The sequence below is a fragment of the Macaca mulatta genome, chromosome 2 (assembly GCF_049350105.2).
Source record: "Macaca mulatta isolate MMU2019108-1 chromosome 2, T2T-MMU8v2.0, whole genome shotgun sequence".
Taxonomy (NCBI): Eukaryota; Metazoa; Chordata; class Mammalia; order Primates; family Cercopithecidae; genus Macaca; species Macaca mulatta.
Window position 1 is genome coordinate 159,437,702 of NC_133407.1, and position 27,590 is coordinate 159,465,291.

The following is a 27,590-nucleotide window of genomic DNA, read 5'->3' on the forward strand; positions in this document are numbered from 1 at the left end:
CACATTGCCCAAGTTCATCATCTTCTTCTTCATTTTCCTTTGCCCCAGAACCTGAGAGAAATGGGCAGATAGATTCTAAACTGCAGTTGTCCCTGGGTACCAGGATAGCCACACAACAAATGAGAAGGGAGTAATGGCAAGGAAGGCCTCCAATGACTTAAAAGGAAAGAATGAGGTTAAAGAGCTGGATTAGGAGTCTGAATAAATAGGAGTGCTTACTCATTAAGCATAAACAACATTTCATGGCCTTTGGTCAATCCATTTGTGTGGTTCTTTTGGGTGACTGTTTATGCCCTTATTAGGAACACTTGGGAGTTATGTTTGTCCTTGGGACATGGCCAAGAGGAATGGATATTTTGGCTCTTTACAGCCTTCCCATTTCCTACCAGCTGCCCCCTCCACTCTCTTCAATCTGCCTGGCTCTCCCATTCTTCCCTGCCAGCCTTCAATGCCTTTCCATCTGCAGAGCTGCCCATTAGTCAAGGGCATTAAAGTCACTGGGCCAGGAATCAAGAGCCACGAGCTTTGGTCCCAGCTCTGGTATTCACTTGAGATGTCACTTGACTTCTCTGTGCCTCAGTTTCCTCATCTGTGAGGGAGTTGACCTAATGATCTCAGACATTCCATTTCTGAGTAAGTAATGTCAGTTCCAGGAGACCAGGAGCATAGTGCTGCCTACTCCAGAGGTACATGTATTCCAGGCCTGCTGTCCATGTCTCAGCAGGCTGAGATGCTGGCTCTGCTCACTGCCCAGTAGTGTGAGGACCAAGGCTGGAGCTGGACCCCCTGAGTCCTTCAGCTTCCAGGTGACCAAGGGCCAGAGGCCCTTCTCCCCCTCTCCTCTTTAGCCCCTTCCCCTCAGCTGAGATGCTCAGACTAACCAGCTTCCCTGGCCAGAAGATAATAACTTGACTAATAATTCTAGCTTGATATGTGTCTTCTTAAATCCTTACCTCAAAACTGATTTATTAAATTTAAACTCCCCTATATATGCAGTCTATATATGTTGTTATTAAATTATTATCATTATCCAAAGTATGGCACAGCCCAAGGTATAGACACAATCTACCCTGCAGAAGGCAATGCACCTGCAGCATGGTCTGTTGCATCATCTACCCCATCTTACCTCCCCCTAAAGCCTCTCCTCCTCACAAACAGGAAAAATAACTAAATTCCAACAAAATCTCAATAACTTAAAAACCATGTATATTGACACCCCGCCCTCACTTTTGTTACCACAAAATTCTTTTTTTAATTCCTGCAGTCATTAATGGGAGATCACAGGATGGAGAGCCCCTTCTTCTGAGGCCTTGTCCCCTGCTGTGATTAACTGAAATCGGTGGAGCAGAGTCCTTGTCCTGAAAGAACTGCTTGGCAGAATCTTGATCAAAGTTTTCAGCCCCGCCAAAAGGGCTCCCACTTCCAACCTGATTCCTGGCTTACGCCTACTGGCTACAAAAAACAAGATAATGATAGCTTTCCATTAAAAACCTTAGCTAAATATTCTCTTTGTGACTTCTTATGTGGTATACTGAAAGAGATACTGGTCATTCTAGAAATAATCAGTTGATGCAAGTTATCATTTTGGTAACCTTAACCTATGTGTCAGGGGCTGATTATAAGAGAAGATCATTGCCAAGAGAAGGTATTCTTTGAATCCCATTCATTTCACTCCTAAAAGCAGAGGGGAACTTTACACTCCTGTGGTCACAGGTCCCCACTCTGAATTAGACACACTCTCTGTGGATTACATGAGATAACATAAAGCATCCAGCCAGATGCCTGGCACAGAACCAATAGTGCAAAGAATGTCATATGTTTTCCCTCATTCAGTTCTAGGAGACTGGCATTAGCTCCCCACGTTAAGTGCATACCAAATCAAAGTATTAGTAAAAAGTACAACAAAAAGAAAAATCTATCAACGATTCCAACAAGAGGCAAAAAAGTGAAGTCTCATTGTCTTTCACAGAGAGCACAACACAAGGTTCCCACTATTCCCTACTACAGCTGTTAATGCTGCCCTAGCCACTTACCAGGCTATGCCCTACATGCCACAAACCCTCTGCTGCAGACGCTCTTCCCCTAGGAGTTAAAGGTCTGGAGCTCAGAATTGTCTATAAGTTTTTCCTTGACCCAGAGAGATCACAGGATTCAGAATCAGCCCATAAGATGCTTTCTGAGCCATGTTATTTCAATACAATGTCCTTCCATTCCTTAAGTTGGAAAAATAAAGCTTTTATCTCTTGAGATAGTCTTCTTGGGGTGCCTCCACCACCTTGGCATGTGATAGTCAAATCCAGAACACTCAGAAGTTGGGCCATCTTGTCCTCATACAAGGAAACAGGTTCTTCTCCTTATTGCAAACTGTGTTACAAAAGGTGACAGAAGCCTCCTCCCCATGCTGGGTGTTGGGGTTCTTCACTTTGTGGTCTATGGGCAACGTGACTTGTCTTCAGCAGGAGAAAGACAGAGTGGGCTCATCAAAGAGTTGTTTCATCTCTGCAAGGAACAAGTCCTGAGCACAGGGTTCTCAATTCCTTTCCAGTTAACGGGGCTACAGCTTTTTAATCATTATTATGAAAATGAAAGGTGTGATCTGCCTGTCAGATCAACACAGGAGGCAAGGTATAACCACCACTTAGGGGACACTTTCCCTGAGGGGCTCTGTCCTCTCAATAAGCTCTTGAGACCTTGACTCTCCAAATCCAAAAGTCAAGGGAGGGAGGCCAGGCAAACAACCAGCTGAGAGCCAAGGTACTCAGCAAAATAATTCAGGTCAAATGAAAATCAAATGCTCAATCAAAAAGCTACTACAAAATATAAACAGTATTGCCTCAGCTGAGAAAACATTATACATACCAGGGAAGCACAACCAAATACTACCAGTTATTGAATGCTTCTTCTTCTTCTTCTTCTTCTTATTATTATTATTATTATTATTTTGAGACAGAGTCTCGCTCTGTTGCCCAGGCTGGGGTGCAGTAGCATGATCTTGGCTTATTGCAACCTCCGCCTCCCGGGTTCAAGCAATTCTCCTGTCTCAGCCTCTCGAGTAGCTGGGATTACAGGCACATATCACCACGCCCGGCTAATTTTTTGTATATTTAGTAGAGACAGGGTTTCACCATGTTGGCCAGGCTGGTCTCGAACTCCTGACCTCAAGTGATCCGCCTGCCTTGGCCTCCCAAAGTGCTGGAATTACAGGTGTGAGCCACTGCGCCTGGCCTGAATACTTATTTTGTACCAGATATACATGATGGTGGGAACTTTTCTTTAGGGTCTTTTTCTCATCTCTATTATGTATAGAAAAGTTAAAAAAAATAATTTTGGTATATATATTTTTTATATATATAATTTATATATAATACAAATGATCAGGGAGAAAAGGGTTATTAAAACTATACAGAGGAGACTCTCCCTCCCCACTGAAGTTAATAATCAGAATATCAGATGTCAAAATACCTGATGGAGCTAGGGAATTTATGTTCAACCTCCTACTTTTATCAATTCACTCTTTTTATTGAGGTGCAAAGGTTGTTGTTTGTAGTTTATTTCTTCCCTACTATAAATAATGCTAGGGATTTATTGGTATTTTTAACTTTAATAGATTTGGTGTTTTAAATTTCCTTTTTCTTATAGATGGATTCTAGTCATGTTGCCAAGGCTGAACTCTAACTCCTGCACTCAAGCAATCCTCTCTCCTAGCCTCCCAAACTACTGGGATTACAGGTATTTGGTATTTTTAATTTTAATTTAAAAAATTATTTTAATATATCTTTAATATATTTAGCTGGGTTGTACTCCATCAGAGCTGAAATTACTCAAATGTCCTCACCTCTTTTGACTTCAGCAAAAAAATATATTTTTTTAGTGAAGCACAATTTACACATAGTAGAATAAACAGGTTTTAATGAAATGACCAAAACTGCTTTTCTCAGGAAAAGAATGAAAAACACTTTATTTAAAGTTTTTAGAAGCCAAGTTCATGCAACAAACTCATTTTACAGTTAGGAAATAAAAAAAGGAACTGAGCCATTGCTTGTATCTACCTAATGTGTGATATATCAGTCAAGCAACATGTTCAAAGAAAGAGGAAGAATGAGACTAGAACCCCGGCATCTTGATTTCCTCTCTACATGGCCCCTCTGCTTATTGCTCCCCTTTTCTTGTGCCCTGCAGCTTATATTAACGTAAATTTTTATTTTCTCAATCTCAAAGCCATGAATAATAGTAATTGGAGATTTTCCAATACAGTTTTCAGAGACCTTGTGAGTAACATTGAGTATCAGTAAGAAAATAAAGAGATTGTGTCAAAGCAATGGAAGAAGCTCAGCCTCATCTCCTTTCTCCAGCTTAATAACACCGTATGTATTACTTACATCTTTGCCAGTACAAAACTCACTTTGGGTCCTAAAGCTGTTAAATCATTAGTTTATGATTAATTAGTTTCACATTACCATGTAAACCTGCTGATCCCACCTCAAAACATATGGACACTGGGATAGTAACATCTGGAATAAGAACTGCCCATGCTTGAAACTATACTACAATAGCTATGAGATATGATGAGCTCTAAAGGAAACTTCCACCTTCTGCCTCCCATGAACCACAGGGTGCCCTCTGGGGGGCCAAATGGGGCAGCTGATTGATGACTATCTGATCAGGTCTGGCCAAACAGGAGGTCAAACCATGTGGAGGCCATCTGTCACTGCCGGATGGAGAGAGAAAAGGAACAGGAATAGCGCCGGTGCTCAGCAAAGATAACACTGGCTCATGAGCCCTGTCCCTCTGGCCTGGCTTGCCGTAGCAATGCTTCCTCCAGCAATTGCTTTACAAACCATTAAGCAGTCATGAAAACAAGCGCCTGGCCATATGTCCAAAGGCCACAGGAAACCCAGGAACAGCTTTCAGAAAAAAGACAGGCCGAGCATGGTGGCTCATGTCTGTAATCCCAGCACTTTGAGAGGCTAAGGCGGGCAGATCACGAGGTCAGGAGATAGAGACCATCCTGGCTATCACAGTGAAACTCCGTCTCTACTAAAAATACAAAAAAAAAAAAAAAAAAAAAAAAAGTTAACCGGACGTGGAGGCGGGTACCTGTAGTTCCAGCTACTCGGGAGGCTGAGGCAGGAGAATGGCGTGAACCTGGGAGGCGGAGCTTGCAGTGAGCCGCACGCCACTGCGCTCCAGCCTGGGAGACAGAGCGAGACTCAGTCTCAAAAAAAAAAAAAAAAAAAAGAAAAAAAGAAAAGAAAAGAAAAAAGAGAAGCTCCTCTCTCTCTCAGCTCTGAATAAACCTCCTTGGGCAGGGTAAGTGTTTTTGTATGAGACATCGTTGCAAAATTGAAATGGTAGGGAAGGATGGGTACAGCTGGAATCAGATTCAGGGGACACCCAGTGAGGCAAGTGATTAGGAAAAATGGAGCTTTTCTGGGTTAGGATGTAGTAACTTTAGGCTACCTTTAAGGTTGAAATTAGAGCCTCTAGGACTTCCGGGAAATGTATTTATCAGCATTTTATCCCCAACCGCCGCCCCGACCCCCTCCACCGTTTTTTAAATAGGGTCTGGCTACTCAGAGCTTGATCAGAGGCACCAGCTGCACCTAGCAGCTGGTTAGAAATGCAGTATTTCAGGCCCTTCCCCAACTTTCTGAATCAGAATCTGCATTTTAACAAGATTGTCCCAGGTGATAGGTATGCACATCAATGTTTGAGAATCTCTGTAGTTAGGAATTCTGAGGAGCTTTCCCGAACAATAACTATTTCTTCTAGCATGCCTAATCTTAACAACAATAGTTGAACATTTGCAAATATAACATCATGCCAAATGTTGTGCCTAAAATGCACACCTTTTACCATTTCACCCTTACGCCATCCCTGATAAAGGCACTATCATTATCCCCTGTTTACAGATGAGGTGGTAAGGCTCTGAGAAATTTGAATAACCTGCCTAGGATCACAGTACTAAGAAGGAAGTACACAGAGCTACAGTTAGCACCTACTGCCCCAGCTGTTTTACTTTGCTGTAAATGCAACAGCTGGGCACTTCCCTCTCCCTTGAGGGAAGACAATGAGAAATTTCTACTGAAGATCTAAAACTCATAGCCCAGAGAAAAAGGGCCTCTGGAGAGAGAACTCAATATGCATGTTTTCATCTCTGAAGCTTTCCCATCGGGCCCTTGATGTGCTCTTGGATTTTCCAGAATAGCCTAGCTCCGGAATGAGCAGGAGCCTGGTAGGTGGAATTCTCTTGCCCCCTCCTGCCTTGGAGCAATAATCTCTACCTGTAAATCTGAAGCCGCTGCCCTGAGGAACAGGTCGTTGTCTCCACAGAACCACGAGAAAGTTCAGGATTCAGGCAACTCTTTGCTTTCATCAGTATCTTGCCTTATAGACGGAATCTTAAATATGTCATCCTATATGTTTATTCATCCATTCATTAATTCAACAATACAAGACATTGTGCAAGCCAGGTACAAGACAGACAAAATTCCTATGCTCTCAGAGCTTACCTTTTAGTAGAAGAGTCAGACAATAAATTAATAAATATTTACTATATGTTTATTTCAGTGTTACATAAAATATGCCTGGGAAAAGGCATATTTTATGATGGGGCTGGAGAGTGTTACATAAGATAGAGAAGCCGGGACAGCGTGACCCCTGAGCTCAGCCCTGAATGAAGTAAGAGGGTGAGCCATGTGGCTATCTGCAGGAAGAGGAGCAACAGGGTCTAAGGCCATGAGGCAGGAATGTCTTTGGTGGGTCAAGAAACAGCAAGAATCCCAGAATGACCGGGACAAATTAATAAGTTGTAGAGGCTGAGATGTGAAAGGTAACTGGGGTTCAGTCTATTGGAGCCCAGTAAGCCATGGTAAGGGACTTCAGCTTTCATCATGAGAAGGACATGAAGACATGAAGGTATTTTAAGCAGAGGAGTGGCACGATGTAACGGACCTCACATTTAGGCAGGATCACTCCAGCCAAGGGTTGAGAATGGACTGCTGGGGAGCAAAGGTGAAGGCAGAGAGACCAGGTAAGAGCTACTGCAGCAGTCCAGGCAGGAGCTGATGTCAGCTTGGATCAGGGTGGTAGCCATGGAGGCAGCAATAAGAGGCCAGACTCTGAATATATTTTGAGAGTAGAGCTGAAAGGGCTGCGGAAGACAGTCCTTTATTTCCGGGCCTCTGGTTGCATAAGGAACTATGACTTCTGCTTTTTGTACTGCTCCCTTCCCATCTGCCCATCTGGTCCTGATCTCTCACACCTCTTCAGTTTCCTGACTTGCAAACATCTCACCTGTAATGTCTGCAATCAGTCTCTGTCCTTCATCTGGTACTCCTAGCTGGCTACCATGCTGTCCCCAAATGGCACTGTCACTGCTTATTATCGACACTTCACATTTGTGTTCTGCTTTACAGTTCAAGACTTCTCATGTACATATCTCATCTGACATACTAGGTTTCACAGACCATTTCATGCCTTTCACTCAACTCCAGAAGACCGCAAAGAAAGGCATAAATCAGCTTTGGCTGAATTTCAGACAAATTAACTGCTTAGCAACTGCAGACCTGACGGAGAACAAGTAGTGGCCGTAGATGAGTATGTGTAAGTGGGTGGGCCAACTGAGCTACAGGGCTCATGGGGCAAACACCAAGAGGACACAGCAAATAGCCTGGGTTAAGGAACATGCTGACAAAGGACCTCAGAAAGCAGTGGATGGAAGCCAGAAAAGAATGTCCCAGGATTGTGGGTAGAGAACCAGGAGTGAGGGAGAAAAGGAGGGAAATCTGGGCTCTGAAGGGGATAAGCAATAAAGAGAGATGGTTGAGCCAGGCAGTGCCAACCATGAATCAGAAATCTGAGTCATCAGCCAAGCCCTGCTGGTCAGCTCAGAGGAGCCTTGCAGAAGGGACCCAGGCCATGTGTGCACTAGAGCAATACTGAGAAGGCTGCCTAAGACAAGGAGCTTCCCTGTGCTTCCTGTTCGAATAGGAACCAATCCCCAAACATGGCTGAATAGAGATGGGGGTAAAAGCAAATGGGACATCTGGAAAGGTTGGGGTGGAGAACAAGGAGTAGGGAGTAGAACACAGGCACTCTTTCTCCCTGAAGACTCTTGACGTCGGAGAAATGTCCTCATCTTCTCCTGTAGTTTAGATACTTGACGCTGCAAACCTCATGTTGATATTTGATCTCCAACGTTGGAGGTAGGGCCTAGTGGGACTTGTTTGGGTCAGGGGACAGATCCCTTATGAATGGCTCCTCCTCAAGGTAATGAGTGTGTTCTCACTCTATTAGTTCCCACAAAAGCTGGTTGTTAAAAGACCCTGGGCTGGGCGTGGTGGCTCACATCTGTAATTCCAACACCGTGGGAGGCCAAGGTGGATCACTTGAGTCCAGGAGTTTGAGACCAACCTGGGCAACATAGTGAGACCCTGTATCTACAAAAAATTAAAAAATTAGCCAGCATGGTGGCACACACCTGTAGTCCCAGCTACTTGAGAGGCTGAAGCAGGAGGATTGCTTGAACCCTGGAGGTTGAGGCTGCAGTGAGCCACGATCCTGCCACTGCCTGCCAGCCTGGGAGACAGAGATAGACCCTGTCTTCTCTCATGCCATGTGACCTCTACATGCCAGTGCGTTTCATCTTCCAGTATGAGTGGAAGAAATCTAAGGCCCTCACCAGAGGCAGATGCTGGCACCATGCTTCTTGTGTGACCTGCAGAACTGTGAGCCAGATAAATCTCTTTTCTTTATAAATTACCCAGACTCAGGTATTCTCTTATAGCAACACAAATGAACTGACACCCTCTAAGTCCACAGGCTAATTATTTGGTAACTTTAGAGTCTGACCTCAGGGCTAATGTCAATTGGCTTATTTTCTTCACCCTGGACCGGTAGTGATTTTCAACTTGGTTCTCAGCCTGGTACAGATTTCCTGAGTCACCACAGTACGGTTAAATCAGAATCTAGAGTGGAACCTATACGTGGTATTTTTGGCATTTTTAAAAAGCTTCCCAGGTGACTCTAGTGGGCAGTCAGAGTGCTGGACTGCTGCCTTAGAGACATGCACTAGCTTCACCAGAGATGAGTTCAAAGCACACTGCTCTCTCCTTTGGGTCCAGTTTAATGCTGACAGTCGTGCCAAGGGCAAGGGTCATAAATGAATCCTGAGCAGATCAGAAAATAAATTGTAATGCTCCTACTGAGTCAGAAGAAAAGGGAAATTCCACCCACCAGGCTGTCTGTGGAGATACACACACTGTATCCTGTTCAACTTGATCGGTAAGAACAGGTCTGGCTGGGTATGCATGCAGTACTTTGTAATCACAGGTTCCCTAAAGGCCTGCCTTAGGAACCCCAGTGTTAACAGCAACCACTGGATCATGTTTATTTTTGTCAGGGGGTGGGGGTTTGCTTTTTAGTGGCTTTGCTTCTGTCTTTAGGATGAGAATCCCAGAAACAAAGATGTTTGGGATCAGTGGAACCTGAAAGATCACGCAGTCTGGTAGTTCCTGGATGTTAGTGTGTATCACCTGGGGACACTGTAAGCATGTCCATCTCTGAAGAAAATCAGTGCTCTCATTCACCTTCTAGGTGGTGGTTGTTCAGCTTCTGCTGGAGCCGTGCCTTATTGGGCTCCCCCAAAACTAAAGGCCCTACCTTCCTAGTTCTGCATCCCTGATGCTCAAATAGTGTTCAGGGTTGGTGACAGACACTGTGACATGCTTAACATCATCATTCACTCAACAAGTATTTATTTAGGCACCTACTAACTGCCAGGCATTCTTATAGTTCCTACAGATACAGCTGTGAATAAAACAGATAAAGCTCTGCCTCTAGGAGTTTATATTCTAGTGGGCAAAATTCTGTTTGCGTTAGGTACATGAATTTGGGAATGACTAACAAGCTCCTTGAAGACAGTTTTGTGTCTCATGAATCTTGTTGTTCTCAGTGTTTAGTAAATGACACAGACAGCAAAAGTTTGTTGAATGGACAAATGAGTGAATACCGAGTGGTACACACAGATCCTCCTGCTTCAGCTTCCCTAACACCACCAGGGTTGGTGTCCACACTCTGTCATGGGCATTCCCTAATGTTTAGGAGGGTTATATCTTCAAGCAAGTAAAGACCACTTACAAAACACTCACTCTTCAGTTGTCTTATCTTCTTTTTTTTCAATATACCATACAATTTGTCCATTTAAAGTGTATAATTCAGGCCAGGCGCGGTGGCTCCTGCCTGTAATCCCAGCACTTTGGGAGACCAAAGGAGGTGGATCATCTGAGGTCAGGAGTTCAGACCAACCTGGCCAACACGGCGAAAGCCCGTCTCTACTAAAAATACAAAAATTAGCAGGGCGTGGTGGTGTGTGCCTGTAATCCCAGCTACTCAGGAGGCTGAGGCAGGAGAATTGCTTGAACCCAGGAGGCAGAGGTTGCAGTGAACTGAGATCGCCCCACTGCACTCCAGCCTGCGCAACAAGAGTGAAATTCTGTCTCAATGAAATGAAATAAAATAAAATAAAAAGTGTATAATTCAATGGTTTTTAGTATATTATTTAGTATACAGATATGTACAACCAACACCACAATCAATTTTAGAGCACTTTCATTGTCTCAAAAATAAACTCTGTACCTATTAGATGTAACTCTCTTATACCCCTTCCATTCTAACTCTAAGCAAAAACCAATCTACTTTCTATCTCTAAAGATTTGCCTATTATGGACTTTTCAAATAAATGAAACCAAATAATACGTGGTATTTGGTTCCCAGCTTCTTTCACCTAGCAAAATGTTTTCAAGGTACATCCATGTTGTAACACATATTAGCACGTCATTCCTTTTTATGGCCAAATAAATATAATTCCATTATATGAAGATACTACGTTTTGTCTATCCATTCATCAGTTTATAGAAACTTGGGTAGTTTCCACCTATTGGTTTTTATAAATAATGTTGCTGCAAACATTTGTGTACAATGTATGGACATTTTATGTAGACATATGTTTTCATATCTCTTGAGTATATACGTAAGAATTGAATTACTAGGTCTTATGGCAAGTCTATGCTTAACTATTTGAGGAACTGTCAGACTGTATTCCAAAGTAGTTATACCATTTTACACTCCTCCAGCCATGTATGAGCATTCTGACTTCTCCATATCTTTTTTTTTTTTTTTTTTTTTTTTGGTGAGACGGAGTCTTGCTCTGTTGCAAGAGCCTTCCGCTGGAGCCGTGCCTTATTGGGCTCCCTCAAAACTAAAGGCCCTACCTTCCTAGTTCTGCATCCCTGATGCTCAAATAGTGTTCAGGGTGACATGCTTAACATCATCATTCACTCAACAAGTATTTATTTAGGCACCTACTAACTGCCAGGCATTCTTATAGTTCCTGCAGATACAGCTGTGAATAAAACAGATAAAGCTCTGCCTCTAGGAATTTATATTCTAGTGGGCAAAATTCTGTTTGCGTTAGGTACATGAATTTGGGAATGACTAAATTTCAAGCTCCTTGAAGACAGTTTTGTGTCTCATGAATCTTGTTGTTCTCAGTGTTTAGTAAATGACACAGACAGCAAAAGTTTGTTGAATGGACAAATGAGTGAATACCGAGTAGTACACACATTCCTGGAGTGCAGAGTGGTGCAATCTCGGCTCACTGCAACCTCTGCCTCCTGAGTTCAAGTGATTCTCCTGCTTCACCCTCCCCAGTAGCTGGGACTACAGGCGTGTGCCACCATACCCAGTTAGTTTTTTGTGTATTTTTAGTAGAGACCAGGTTTCACCATGTTGGCCAGGCTGGTCTCGAACTTCTGAACTCTGGGGATCCACCCGATTCAGCCTCCCAAAGTGCTAGGACTGCAGGCGTGAGTTACCACACCTGGCCAGAGTTTTGATTATAACCATTCTAGTGCATTCTAGTGGGTAAGAAGTAGTATCTCATTGTGGTTTTGATTTATATTTCCCTGATAACTAATTATATCAAGCATATTTTCATGTGCTTATTGACCATTTGTATATATTATTGAAGAAATATCTATTTAAATCCTTTGAACATTTTTAATCGAGTTGTCTTTTTATTATTGTGTTGTAAGAGTTCTATATAGATTGCAGATATAACTCCCTTATCGGATAAGTGATTTGCAAATATTTTCTCCCATTTTGTGGTTTGTCTTTTCATTTCTTCACTGTTGTTTTTGATGCACAAATTTTTTATTTTGATGATGTCCAACTTATCCATTTTTAATTTAGTGTAAGGTAAGGGTCCAACATCATTCTTTTGCTTATGACTATCCAGTTGTCCCAGCACCATTTGTTGAAAAGACAATTCTTTCCCCATGAAATGACATTGGCACTCTTGTCCAAGATATGTTGACCACAGACACATGGGTTTATTTATGAACTCATAATTCTATTCCAATGATCTATATGTCTATCCTTATGCCAGTATCACATTCTCTTAATTACTTTTGCTTTGTGTTAGGTTTTGAAATTGCATAGTATAAGTCTTCCAACTTTGTTCTCTTTCAACATTGTTTTGGCTATTCTGCATCTCCTAAAATTCCACATGAATTTGAGAATCAGTTTATCAATTTCTACAAAGAATCCAGTTGGGATTCTGATAGAGATATACTGGATTTATAGATCAAGGATTTGAGGAGTATTGCCATCCTAACAATATTAAGTCTTCTAATCAATGAACATGAGCTTTTTTTTCATTTATTTGTATCTTCAATTTCTTTCAACAATGCTTTATAGTTTTCAGAGTATAAGTTTTACGCTTTTTTTATTAAATTTATTCCCAAGCATTTTATTCTTTTTTATGCTATTATAAATGGAATTGTTTTCTTATTTCCATGTTCAAATGGCTCATTTTAAATGCATGGAAATACAATTAATTTTTGTTTATTCATTTTGTATCCCGTAACCTTGTTGAACTAATTTACTAGCTCTAATAGTTTTTTACTGAATGTTTTGGGATTTTTCATATACATGGTTGTGTCATCTGAAAATATAGTTTTACTTCTTTCCAATCTGGATGACTTCTTTTTCCTGAATAATTGCCCTGAATAGACCCTCCAATATTGAATGGAAGTGGCAAGAGTGTCCTTGTCTTGTTCTTGATCTTAAGTGGGGAAGTATCATGTATACTATTAAGTATAACATTAGCTGTGAATTTTTGTAGATGCCCTTTATCAGGTTGAGGAAGTTATCTTCTATTCCTAGTTTGTTGAGTATTTTTATTATGAACAAGTGTTGGATTTTGTCAAATGCTTTTTCTGGGTCTATTGAGATGACCACACGATTTTTGGTTTTTTTTTCCTACTGAAGTTAAACCAAACTCACAGTTCTGGGATGACCCCCACTTGGTCATGGTGTGTAATTCTTTCTGTATGTTCCTGGATTTTGTTTCTTTTTGTTTGTTTCAGAGATGGGGTCTGCTCTGTCCCCAGGCTGGAATGCAATGACACGATTATAACTCATTGCAGCCATAAAACTCCTGGAGTCAAACAACTCTTTTGCCTCAGCCTCACAAGTAGCTGGGACTATATGTGAGCACCACCATGTCTGGCTAATTGGATTTGGTTTGATAGTATTTTGTTGGAAATTTTTGCATCCATATTTATAAGAGATATTGGTCTGTAGTCTTCTTATGTGACAGATTTATCTGGTTTTGGTATCAGGGTAATACTGGCCTCTTAAGCTGGGATGTGTTCCCTCATCTTTTTTTTTTTTTTTTTTTTTTTTACATAAGCTTACAAAAAATGAGTACTAATTCTTCTTTAAATGTTTGGTAGAATTCAGTGATGAAGCATCTGGGCCTGGGCTTTTCTTTGAGAATATCTCTTTGATTATTAATTCAATCTCTTCACTTGCTATAGGTCTATTCAGATTATCTATTTCTTCTTGAATCAGTATCAGTTGTTACTATCTTTCTATGAATCTGTCCATTTCATTTATTATCTAATTTATTGGCTTGCAATTACTTATAGCATCTCTTTATAATACTTTCTGTTTCTGTAAGGTAAGTAATAATATCCCCTCTTTCATTTCTGAGTCTAGTAATTTTTTTCATTGGTTGTTCTAGCTAAAGGTTTATAAATCTGGTTGACCTTTTCAATAAACCAGCTTTTGATTTCATTAAATTTCTCTATTGTTTTCCTATTCTCTAGTTAATTTCTACTCTAATCTTTATTATTTCCTTTCTTCTGCTTGCTTTAGGTTTCATTTGCTCTTCTTTTTCCAGTGTTTTAAAGCGGAAGTTTAGGTTACTGAGAACTTTTTTTAGCTTTTTAAATATAGGCATTACAACTATATGTTCCCTCTAAGCACAACTTTAGCTGTATCATGTAAGTTATGGTATGATGTACAAAAATTTCATTCATTTAAAATTATTTTCCAATTCTCCTTTTTATCTCTTCTTTAGCTATTGGATATTCAGGAAGATGTCATTTAATTTCCACATATTCATGTATTTCTGAAATTCTTTCTGTTACCGATTTATAATTTCATTCCATTGTGGTGGGGTAAATATCTGGCATTATTTCTATCCTTTTTTATTTCATGAGGTTTGTTTTCTGGCCTAGCATATGGTCTATTATGGACAACGTTTCATGCCCTGGAGAAGATTGTATAGTCTGCTATTGTTGGATGGAATGTTCTATAGATGTCTGTTGGTTCAATTTGGCTTATAGTCTTCTGTTTCTTTGATTAGGTATTCTATTTCCTTCCGCTAATTTGTTCCATCCATTATTAAAAGGGGGTATTGAAGTTTCCAGTTAAAACACTTGAATTATATATTTCTTCCTTCATTTCTGTCAGTTTTTGCTTTGTGTATTTTGGTACTTTTTTGTTAGGTGTATATATGCTTATAGTTGTTATATCTTCCTGATAGAGTGACGTTCTTCTCCTTTAAAAAGTTGCTCTTTATCTTTAGTAACTTTTTGTTGTTCTTTTAAGATGCACTTAAGAGTCTGTTATTAATATAGTCACTTGACTATTCTTGTGATTGATGTTTGCATAATACATCTTTTTCTATCATTTTACTTTCCATCTATTTATATCTTTGAATCCAAAATGTGCCTCCTGTATACAGCAGTTAGATTGGGTCTTAAATGCTTTTTGACAGTGCTACTAACTGGATCTTGGTTTTTAAATCCAGTCTGACGATTTCTACCTTTGATTGGATTATTGAATCCTTTCACATTTAATGTCATTATTAATAGAGTTTATGTCTGCCATTTGACTTTTTTTCTATACGTTATATGTCTTTTTTTATAGTTCTGTTACTCCAGTACTGCTTTTTGTGCATAAGTGAATATTTTGTAGTGTAGCATCTTAATATCTTTACTGATTGATTTTTTTTCACTATACTTTGGGAGTTATTTTCCTAGCAATTGTTCTAGGGCTTACCATATATACCTTAACTTATCAGAATCAGCTTCTGCTGTATGTTAACTTAATTCCAGTGAGACATAAAAATGTTACTCGTACAGAGCTTTATCCTCTTTCCTCACATTTTGTCATATTTTATACATATTACATTTATAAATGTTACAAACCAAACATTAGATTGTTATAAGTATCACTTTCTGTAATTTTATGCCTTTTATAGAAGCTGAGACAGAAAAGGAGGATTACTATATGTTTATAGCTTTTTTCATATTAGTCTTATTTATCACTTCTGAATCGCCACCGTATTCGTTCCTGTGGATTGAAGTTATCATCTGGAGTAATTTCCTTAGCCTAATACAAATTTGCTCCTACCAACCTCCTTTGTGCTATCACTGGAAAACATATTACATTTTTATGTTATAGGCCCAACAATACATTATGTACACACTATTTTATGATTGCTTTTGAAATCAATTAAGAGAAAAAAGGAGAAGAAATGTGTGCTTATGCTGTCTTTTATAGCCACATAATTACCTTTATCAGTGCTCTTTGTCTTTTAGTGTAGATTCAGATTACCATCAAGGGTCACTTGCTTTTAGCTTGAAGAACTTCCTTTATTATTTCTTATAAGGTGCATCTGCTAGAAACAAATTTTCCCAGTTTTTGTTTATCTCAGAATAGTTTTATTTCACCTTGATTTTTGAATGATAGTTTTGTTGGATATAGTATTTTTCGTTAACAGTTGTTTCCTTTGAGCACTTTTTAATATGTTGTCCTACTTCCTTTGGACTTCCATTGTTTCTGATGAGAAATCAGCTTTTAATCTTATTGAGGTTCCTTTGTAACAGAGAAGTCATTTTTCTCTTGCTATTTTCAAGGTTTTCCTTGTCTTTGGCTTTCAGTATTTTGCCATAATGTGTCTGCTTGTGGATCTTGTTGAATTTACCCTACTTGGAGTTTCTTGAGCATCCTGGTCATAAATATTTTAAAATAAATTTCGAAAGATTTCAGCCACTATCTCATCTAATAATTTTTTCTGTTTCTTCCTGTTTCTCCTCTCCTTATGGTACTGCCATTATGCATAGCAGTTGGTGCACTTAATGGTGTCTCATGTTTTTCTGAAGCCCTGTACATTTGTCCTCATTCTTTTTTCTCTCTGTTCTTCATATTGCATAATTTCTATTAGTTTATCTTCAAGATTGTTAATTCTATTTTTTTCTTGCCAGTTCAAATCTACATTGAGCCTCTCTAAAACATTTTTGTCTCAGTTATTGTATTTTTCAGCTCCATATTTCCTTTTTTTAAAAAAAAGCCTCTCAGCCTGAGCAACATGGCAAAATCCCGTATCTACAAAAAATAGAAAAATTAGCTAGGCCTGGTGGCATGCACCTGTAGTCTTAGCTACTCAGGTGGCTGAGGTAGGAGGACTGCTTGAGCCTGGGAGATTGAGGCAGCAGTCAGCCATGATTGTCCCACTGCACTTCAGCCTGGGTAATAGAGCAAGACCCTATTTCAAAATAAATAATAATACTAATGATAATGTCTTTATCTTTACTGATATTCTGTGTTTGATGGGGACATTGTAATTATGCTTTCATTTAAATCTTCAACCATGGTTTGTTTTTTGAACATATCTATAATAGCAACTTTAAAGTGTAAAATTTGACATCTGGTTGCTCTCACAGGTGATTTCTGTTGACTGTTTTTTATTTTTTTCTAGTGCATATTTTGAATCCTTTTTTTTTTCCTGGTCATACTTTCCTGTTTCTTTGCATGTGTCATAATCTTTTTTGTTGAAAATTGGACATTTTAGGCCATATAGGAGCAACTCTGGGTACTAGTCTCCCACTTCTTTTGGAGCTTGTTGTTGTTATTTGCTTATTTGTTTAGTGACTGACTGGATTATTGTAGTGAAGTCTATTCCCACTCCCCCACACTTCTACAGTAGCCTCCAATGTTGCTCCCGGGGGCAGTACAGCATTGGATAGGCTCACAGGCACCCTGCAATGACAGTGGCTTTGGCAGTGCTCTGATTTTCTTTCCCTGATCAAACCCAGCTGGTACCAGATCTTGTACCAGATCTCATTTTTCCCTGGTGCTGTCAATGGAATTTAATTCTATTAATTGCAAGCTGATTGCTCTCTTGTTTTCAACAACGTACTGGGGCATAAGTGATTCCACAGACATGAGCAATTAAATTTGGGTCTCTTTGAAGAGACAGTTCCTGAAGTCAATGCTTGAAATTTTTTCTGGCCCCAGATCTCTTTCCCTGATTCTCTCTGGCAAACTAACCTGCCTGAAATGCGGCCTATGTCACCAATGAATCTACCAATCGTCTCCTAATTTCCTTTCACCATAACCTCCCTAAGAGCATTTTTGGAAGTGGCTTGAACTTTTCCATCCTCTGTTGCACATGAAGTCAGTTCCTTTGGGGAAAGATTTGGAGTTCTCTTTCTACAGTTTGTTTCTACCCCAAGCAAAATCTCTGAGCTGCAGCTCTGGAGCTGGGGTTAGGGACAATGGCGGGCTTTCCTGAAGCCCAGCCCACTTTAGGAGCTGAATGCTCAGTAGAATGAGATGAATAGCCTCAGGTCTCCTTGGCTTACCTCTCCCAACATGGAAATTCTGCCTAAGGGTGATTGGGGCCCTGGCAAACATTGCACAGCCACTGTTCTAAGAACGAGGGCTGGGTAGAAGGGAGTCTCCACCTCTGGGCCACATTCACCCAGAACTTGGCGTCAGCAACAGGTAGTTTGGGGCAGGATAAGAAATGTCCCACCTGGGAAGATACTCCTTCAACTGGAAACTAGGGTGGAGGGGAAAGGAACCCTGTGTTCTTGGTGGAAGCTTTGTGGAGTAGTTTCAAACTTACTGAGTTAGGAGGGGAAAGAAGAGAGTGGGTCTCAGTTCAAATACCACAGGCTCACTGTTCTTACTGAATTTTAGTGTATGTTCTTGAATAAATGTTTTTCAGTTGCTGTATGCATTTTGGACCATTTCCAGAGACTTTAAATGCTTGTTTTAAAATTTTTCACTGGTTTCAATGGAACTAGTTTCAATGGATAACAGGTTTGCAGAGTTCTTCACACTGTCATGGTGGAAGTGAACTGTCTTTTGGAACTTGTAATGTTTTCTTTTAGAAAGTGACTATTTAATACATATAGATCTTCATAGAAAAACAGTTTTCTGATTTAACGTGCATATAAATCACTTGGGGAACTTCTTTACAATCCTGGGATCCTACTCCAAGAGATTATGATTTTCCAGAACTAGGGTGATAGTCAAAAAGAAATCTGCATGTTTAGCAAGCTCCCTATGTGATTCTTTGAGAAAAAAATATACTAAAAAGACTAATGCTTACTACATAAGATTGAACTCTTCTTCTTCATTTTTTTTTAAAACAAGTTCTATGTCTACTAAGGAGTTTTGCAGTTATGGTAGCATCAAACACTGGCTACTTAAACATTACAATTGTGTGTGTGTGTGTGTTGTGTTTACATCAAATCTAGAAATTCTGTCATTCTAAAAAGTGCTGCCTGTCTGGAGATGGGAAGTGCCACAGAATCACGGTTTAGGGCTGCCAAGAATCGAAGATGACAGAGGGCCCAAGGGCAAGGTTTCTCAGATTAGGGTTGGGAGATTAGAGTTGGGAGACCACCTGCCTGCCTCAGACTCTTGATTTTTCTCGTACCAGATCTGATTTTTCCTTGGTGTTGTCATTTGTAACCTTCCCTCAAAACAAAGAGAGAACACTGTAGTTTTTTTCTGCAACTGGTCTGATTTACACACCATCAAGTGGCAATATGTGCCTTTGGCAAGCGAATTAATGGGATTAAAACAGCTATCAAGCATGCTACAGCAGAAAGATTCCCCCGCCCAGCCGCACATTGTTATCACTACGGTGAATCCTCAGAGTCATAATAGAAAATGAATATCATTTCATATTTTAAAACTCTAGACAGAAGCCATTAGCAATTTATTTTTCCCAAAGAACCAGCTAATTAAAATTGTAAATAAGATTGTGCTATGTTTGCATGTACTCCTGCGAGTCTCATGAAGAACCAGAGCATAGCTAGCTAGATGACTGTTCTGTGCATATTACCACCCAACTTCCCTTCCATCTGCCCATACTCCCATCAGAGTAGAGGGCCACACTCAGGGGAAAGAAAATTTATGCAAAAGGCTTCCACAGCAGAAGGCAGAATTTAAAAAGAGGGAGACCCCAGAGAGCTCAGGAAAGCTGGGTGTCTGAGGCACTGTAAGAAGCAACAGAATATTTTCCTACTGGGTTTAGTAGGTGAGTTGTTGTTATTATTATCATTATTAATTGAAGATCAAAAGAACTGGATTTCCGAGTGGGAAATTCAAAAACACATGTTATGACAAAAAATCTAAAGATCAACCAATTTTAACTTTTTTTCATTTTATTTATATACTATATTTAGTAGGGTATCACTCCCACACTCTTGGTCTGTTAACAATTGATGGCCTCTCCTGGTACCAATTCATAGATAAAATTTAGAAAATTTCTGATTTTTCTTCTGTGATTTAATAATATGCAATTATTTCTTTGTATTACAGATTGAACTGCAGAGCCCCAAAATTTATATGTTGAAGCTCTAACACCCAAGTACGATAAAAAGTGATCGCATGTAGAGACAGGGTGTTTAAAGAGGTAGTTAAGTTAAAATGAGGCCATTGGGATGGGATCTAATCCAATCTGAGTGGTATCTTTATATAAAAAGAGGAGGTTAAGACATACAGAGAGATACCAGGGGTGTGTGCTCACAGAGAAAAGGCCACCTGGCAGCACAGTGAGAAGGTAGCCATCTGCAAGCCAAGAAGAGAGGCCTCAAGAGAAACTAAACCTGCCATCACCTTGATCTTGAACTTTTAGATTCCAGAACTGTGAGTAAACAAATTTCTGTTGCTCAAACCACCCAGTCCATGACATTGTTATGGCAGCCCTAGCAAATTAATACTCTCAGTAATGGTCACCTTTGCTGGAATTGGGTCTTCAACCAATGTATAAAAACTTGACATGTGAAAATAAAACTGAACAGGTAAGTTATTAGTTGATCATTTTCAGTCACAAAATGATATACCTAGGACTTTGTTAAATTATAAGTTCTTTGGTACATTATAGAGTTACTTCAATTCACAGGCCATTAATTTCTACCAACGAATGAACAATCATCATTAAGTCAATGCAGATTATTGATTGAAAAATGTACCTGACCTGACCACCCCCCATCTAAATTGGGCCCTTTTCTTAAACTCTGTCATAACATCCCTTCCTTTTCCAACATAAGACTTATTAGTTTGTAATTATATATTTATTTGTGAGATTATATACTTAACATCTATCTCCCCGCTGGACTCTCCATGAGACATAATCATCTCTGTCTTGTTCACCACTATATGCTCAGTATCCAATACAATGTCTGATCTTTAATTATTTGTTAAATGAGTGAATAAACAAGTGATAAGGTTCTTAGAACCTTAAGTTGGGGAGGTTGATTGACAGGTTTTAGGATTCCCCTGTATCTCCAGAAACTGTCTTTAAAAATGTGTTCATATACATTTCTCTGAAGAGAGGATTCACAACCTTCATTTGATTTCAAAGGGATCTGTGCACTACCCGAAACATAAGGAACCGCTGGCCTATTTCCGTGTGGTAAAACAAGATTCAATACCAGAAGATTTACCTGCAGCCTAAAACAAAGTATGCTATATTTACATTTACATGTAATACATGTAATACATATACCCACATGTGTGGGTATATGTATATGTGTGTGTATAATTTCCAAGAACAGAAATGCTGCAGTGAATTTACGGAACAATCCACATTCCCACTTCCCCTGAGTAACTGATCATTCCTGTAGTCACTGAGCTCGAGCAGTAGCCACTTGCATACATTTGTTTCTTGGCAGCAACATCCATCACCCAGGCCAGAGAAAAGGAATCTGTAATTCCCTCCTTTCACCTGCTTGGGATGCTGACATCCCTCTTTGCAGGAAGCTTCTTTTAATAACAAACGTTAAACCTCCCATTTAACGAAGGCACCAGGCCATGTTTATCAAGCAAAGGCGTGCAGGCAATTTGATCCAAAAACCCTGGGATTTCCCTTCCCTCACCCTGAAGCCAGAGAGGAGATCCAGACTAATCAGGCCAAGGAGGCCTCTGAGTGCTGTGTGCATTCACGGTGAGGGAGGCTACTAGATGGGCTGGGACACACTAATTGGCTATTGTATGCTAAATCTCTTCTCTCTCCCAGTTCCAGAAGATACTTCCCTTCAGTAAATTTCCTTCCTTAAAATGGAGACTTCAACAGTAAATCTGTCCGAAGAAAGGTTTTTGATGTGCTGTTAACTCTCAGTTATCCATACTAGCAGAGAAGAGCAGTTGTACAGATAATTCAAAACCAAAGGCTCTTTTGATTTAACTTTGAAGTTCACTGTTTCTAGGGGCTTGGTGGTGGATTTACCTCCCTAATTATGGTTGTCTTTGTTTCTTATTAAAATGAGTTTGTCTGCCTTAGGGCCAGGCAGTTGGGTGATGTGAAAATTCTGGCACAGAATTTGTAAAACTCACCAGGGAAAATCCACAAGGCACACAAATAATCAGACTTGATTAGATTTGAGTTCACGTTCTTAATCACCTGTTATCAATTGCTTTGCTACTCTACATTAAAGGGAGACAGAAATGAGATATATTTACAGGAGACCAGTGGGAAGAGAATGAGTCTTTATATTTAGATGAAGACACAAGACTGTGTTGTGGCCAAGACTGATAACACAATCAGTGTTGATGATTTTCCTGCCTGGTCTCACAACCTTCATCTGCCTGGTCTCACAACCTTCATCAATACAGCCAGAGTGATCTTTCTATGCAAGTCTCATGATGTTCACCTCTACCTAACATCCTTCAGTGTGCTAGTCATTAGAGCTGTTCACAACCATTCTGCTCTCTCCTTCCCAGCATGCGATAGGACTGCATGATGTCCCCAGCCACTTCAAATTAGACGTCGTTCTGTGATTGGCATTGGCCAATGGAATGTAAGCAAATGTGTCACTTCTAGTTGGAAGGTTTCAGAGCCAGCGTGTGTCCAGCATTTGTCCTTGGGTACATGCTTCGTCTGGCAAGGCTGGCAGCATCTGAGCTGGCAGATCTGAGCTGGTGGCTATACCATCAGCCCAGGTCTCCCTGGGTGGCTATGAAGCAGAGCTCCTACAAGCTAGGGATGGGTGTGTGGTAGGAACAATAAACAAACCTCTGTTGTTTTCAACCACTGAGATTTTAAGGTTCTTAGTTAACTCAGCATATCCCTATCACTACATATATCAAGCTGCACCATGATTGTCTAAGTTTTCTTTCTCTAGTTAGACATTGAACAACTTGAAGCCAGAATTATTTAATTAAAAGTAATGGCAAAAGCGCAATTACTTTTGCATCAACCTAAAATATTTCTTCTCCAGTGTGTTAATTCCGGTGCACAGCATATTTAAAAGAGCCTGGTAGAAAATGAAATTCTCTTCCTTCTTGGCCTCTGTGATTCACCTTGTTTCTGTTTTTCTAACACTTGTTCCACTCCCAACATCATCAGCTACAATGATAAGCTGTCTTTGTTTCTCAGATATATGAGGAAGGGTGGAGCTAGTCTTCTGGACCAATAATTCAGGTAGGAAGAGCTGGTGGAGGAGACAGGCATTCTTAGGCTGCAGGAGTTTGAAATATAGTGGCTTCAAGGAGCAGACACAATTTTGAAATAAAGGGTAACCATGCATGGAAACAAAAATATATCCCTAAGTGTTAGGTTTATGAAGAATAAGAGTGGTCGTATGGACTGAACTCCTCCATCCTTATCATTATCATAACACCAGCGTTTACTGATGACTTACTATGTGCCAGGCACCGTTCTCATTGTTTTACAGTTAACACATTAAATCCTTGCAACAACCTTATATAGTAGCTATTATTATTTCCATTTTATATATAAGGAAACTGAAGCATAGAGAGGTACAGTAAGTTCTATCTGGCCACACAGTTAGCAAACATCCCTCTCTGAGTGTTCAGCATCTGCCTGAACACTGCCCATCATGGAGAGCTCACTATCCTCTACTGCATCCCACCCCACCTCCCGCTCTGAGCCATGTCCTGCCTCCCCCTCAAACTGCCATCCCTGAACATTTCTGCCTTCTAAACAAACATAAAGCAATTCTACTCTTTTCTCTTTAAGGCAGTCCTTTAAATATTCGAAGGCAGCAATCACATGTTCCTTAGGGTTTCTCTTCCCCAGTCTAAACAGCCCCAGGTCACTCAACCATTTCCAATGTGCCACAGCTTGAGGCCCCTCACCATCCCAGCTCAGTGACTCACATATGCTGGGGACAAAAAAAACGTTGGCTAAGTCAGTGAAGTGGAACTGGTAGAACTCGCCCTTCTAGACTTGAGCTGAGCCAATGCCTCCTACAACCCCCGGCACATTCTTTCACTGTGTAAAGCAGGATCTGGAGGCATAATCTGCTGCAGGAACAGCTGGCTGGCCACATGCCCTGCACTCATCCTCATTCCAACAAATGGAATACCAAAGGGTCCGCATGTTCACAGTTCTTCCTTGAGTGGAAAGTCTGTTTCTGTCCCTCCTCCCCCTTCTCCCCACTCTCCCACTCCCAGAGGCAGCCCTGAGAACAGCCCCTCAGCTCACCATAGAGTTCATGGCAAAGTGATTGTGCTGCGTCTGGAGGTCGAGGGCGTACTGGTAGCTGACTCCGATCTCCGTGTGGCTCTGTAGGAATAACTCCTTGTTGTGGCTTATCCAGTCGAACATCTAGAGGGGACAAGAAAGCACAGCGTAATCAGAATAGTCATGGGTCGAAAAGGGCAAAACTTTCCGAGCTAGTGGAAGGGGGAAAAGTTCTCTTGCTGCTCAGTTATTGTTCTGAGTCGGAGAGTCTTAATGGGGTGGGCCACAGCCTGGTTTCTCAGGAGGGCCCTCACTTTTAGCTTAAGAACCCACCAGCACTTTGGGAGGCCGAGGCGGGCGGATCACAAGGTCAGGAGACTGAGACCATGGTGAAACCCCGTCTCTACTAAAAATACAAAAAATTAGCCGGGCGCGGTGGCGGGTGCCTGTAGTCTCAGCTACTCGGGAGGCTGAGGCAGGAGAATGGCGTGAACCCGGGAGGTGGAGCTTGCAGTGAGCCGAGATTGCGCCACTGCAACCAGCCTGGGCGACAGAGCGAGACTCCGTCTCAAAAAAAAATAAAAAAAGAACCCACCAGCAGCCGCTGTGTTGCATTACAGAGCCTAAGGGAAAAAGAGAAAATGAGTGAGATGATTGGGAGATGGGAGAGGAAGCTGTTTACCATTCCCAGCATGCTTGCTTTAGGGACAGGTGCTGAGGAGACAAGCTGGGAGGCTTAATGCATCTCCTGCTGCACTAGTAGAAGACAGAAATCTTTGAAGAAAGCAACAGGGACATCCTTACTCGCCCCTGCCCCTCTTATACACTGCCCAGCCACACACAATGTTGAATTGATTCTGAACTGAATCAACTTTTCTCATAACTCTGCAGCCTCACGATTCCAGGGTTTCTGCTATAACCAACTGGGAAGCAGAAAATGAGGGTTTTAAGGGTGGTATAAGTACTGCCTGGTGCTAGCACAGTGGGCATTGAGCCATCTTCCTCCTCCTAACTCCATACCCTGGTTTTCACTTAGGTATCCAGCCGTCTTCCAGGCAGCCCACATACTTCAATGGGAGCTGACCAGAACCCCTGGCTCTTTGGGACACCAGACCTAAGCCAACCAGTGCATGACATTTCCCAAACAATGGGATTGTCTCAGATATAAGAATGTGATCCAATTTAATACAATAAAACACAAGGGAATTTTGCTAGAAACTTATAGGAAAACAGAATCCTAGTTATTTAGTTATAACTTCTCTTCCTCCAGTATTGTTGTATGTGGCTCTGACCTCAAATTGTTGCAGCCATTCTTCTGGCAGCCTAAGGGTGAAGCCAATGGGTAGAGAAAGGGTGGAGCCAAGACAACTGCAGGAAGCAGGCAGAGCCCTGGCTGAGCGTTGTCTGGTTTACACTTTGTCTCTGGACTTCCTTGGACCTCAGCCAATAAATCCTCTTTATTATTAAAGCCAGTTGAAGTTGGACTTTCTGTAATTTTCTGTCAAGAGCAGAAAATTCTACTCTTTTCTCTTTAAGGCAGCCCTTTAAATATTTGAAGGTAGCCATCACATGTCCCTTACAGTTCTCTCTTCCCCAGAGGAATGCGGACTGGAAGGGAAGAGAAAATGGTTAGGAGGCTGCTACAGAAAACCTGATGAGGGTGAGGACCTGGAAACTCAACCATTTCCAATGTGCCATAGCCCGAGGCTCCTCATCATCTCAGCTCAGTGACTCACACATGCGGAAGACCAAAATACAATGGTTAAGTGAGCAAAAGCCAGGAAAGGTGTGAAAGAGTACATTTGGAGAAGAGAACTGCACTACTTAAGCCTCACACTGCATTTGGGATGGACTAAAGGCCGCAGCCCAGTTGCAGAGTGGAGCAGGAAGCAGCTGAGAACAGAAGCAGGCTAAGAAGTGGCCATAATTGTACCAGCTTTCCGGAGCCAGAACTGCAGCCTTATCCAATTATGTCCCTTTAACAGAAGAGTGAATTGACTATTTCAATTACATTCAACCAATATTTATGGGACACCTGCTATATGCCAGGGACCGCTGGAGGTGACATGAGGCAAAAATGACTAAAATATGGTTCTTGAGTATTAGTGGCTTACAGGCTAATGTGGAAAGTTGACATGGACTCAGATACAACTTTATTACAATCTGGCACACAATGGGATTAAAATTACAACTCAAAAAACATCTACTGATAAGATAGAGGTGAATACTGGCTGTTGAGGGAGCACAGAGGCGGACACCTCACCTATCCTTGAGGAGATGGGGAAGAGCAGAGAAGGCTTCTCAGAGGAGGTGACATCTGAGTTGAGCCTTGATTCAGGTAGGAATCAGCGAGGTGAAGGCCAGTGGGATGCATGCTCAGGCAAAGCAACAGAACTGGGGCAGCCTACTGTGTTGAGGACAATGAAGGGTCCTCAGCTGTGTTCTGGAGCCTGACATCAAGGAGGAGGTGTGGCTGGGGAGGTAGGTGGGACAGGCTGACCACAGAGAGCCTTGCACACAGGCTTCAGGGAACCTAGACCACACATTGTCGGCTGCCAGGTGTTGGTGGAAGGTTTTAAGCTGGGTTGTGAAGTGTGAAGTGAGCTTTGATGGCAGTGAGGGATGTGGACTGGAAGGGAAGAGAAAAATGGCTAGAAGGCTGCTCCAGAAATCCTGACGAGGGCGAGGACCTGGAATCCTGGATTAGGGGAGTGGCAGTAGAGTCTGAGAAACTGGCAGATTTGAAAGCTACTAGGAGGATTGGGGACTTGGTTGTTTAGAGAGGAGAAGGTGGGGAAGAGGTAGAGAAAACAGCCAGGCTTCTGGCATGGCACCCTGAGTCCTGGTAATAAAAAGTACCACCACAGATGCTGCCTCAACAGTAAGGTAGGAAGCTTGGGTGGGAAATAGTATGTTCTGTTCTAGATGTGCTGAGTTTGGGAGGCTTATGAGAGGGGAGGTATCCAGTAGGCAGTTATTTGTGTCTAAAGGTCAGGAGAGAGACATCAGGGCTGTAACAACCCACACTTAAGTATAAAAACATCACCTTCCAAAGGCAAACGTGCATGATTTGGAGATTATTCTCCCTTTTGAATTACACTTCCATCTACTTACACCGACAGTAAAGAAAGGACGAAAGGACCATTCCTTACTTCTGAGTGTCAGAGGATTTATTTCAGGCTGGGGTTCCTGTAGAGGTTGGGTCGATATTTGTGCTTTGTGCACTATACGGGGTCCTCCAGCCTCAGCTACCCTCACAGCACAGGCATTTGTTCAAGGCTTTTATTTTTTCTTCTTTAATTATTATTAAGGACAAGAAGGAAAAGATAGACGCCCCAGGAATTTAGAGGACTCTCATTCTGTAATTTTATCTTTAAAAGCCTGCCTCCCAGCCCTATTTTAAAATAATTTCTCATTTCTTTTCTTTATTGACAAAAGAATCAATAAAGTTAATGAAAGTCTGAAATGCCTGAAGTCCTTGGAACTTGTGATGAAAATGCTCACT

At 41.2% G+C, this 27,590-nt stretch overlaps 1 protein-coding gene across 16 annotated transcripts in view; it reads right to left on the reverse strand.

Moving 5' to 3' along the window:
• The window catches only part of KALRN (kalirin RhoGEF kinase), a 693,044-nt gene that overhangs the window by 405,744 nt on the left and 259,710 nt on the right, over positions 1-27,590 (reverse strand). For all 16 annotated transcript variants that reach the window (XR_013414358.1, XM_015130033.3, XM_028844557.2 and 13 more), the window contains exon 6: positions 24,107-24,229. Coding sequence is in view for 15 of the 16 variants with exons in the window: in XM_015130033.3 (XP_014985519.1) it covers positions 24,107-24,229 (123 nt within the window). In the remaining variant the exon portion in view is untranslated. The remainder of the gene's footprint in view (positions 1-24,106; positions 24,230-27,590) is intronic.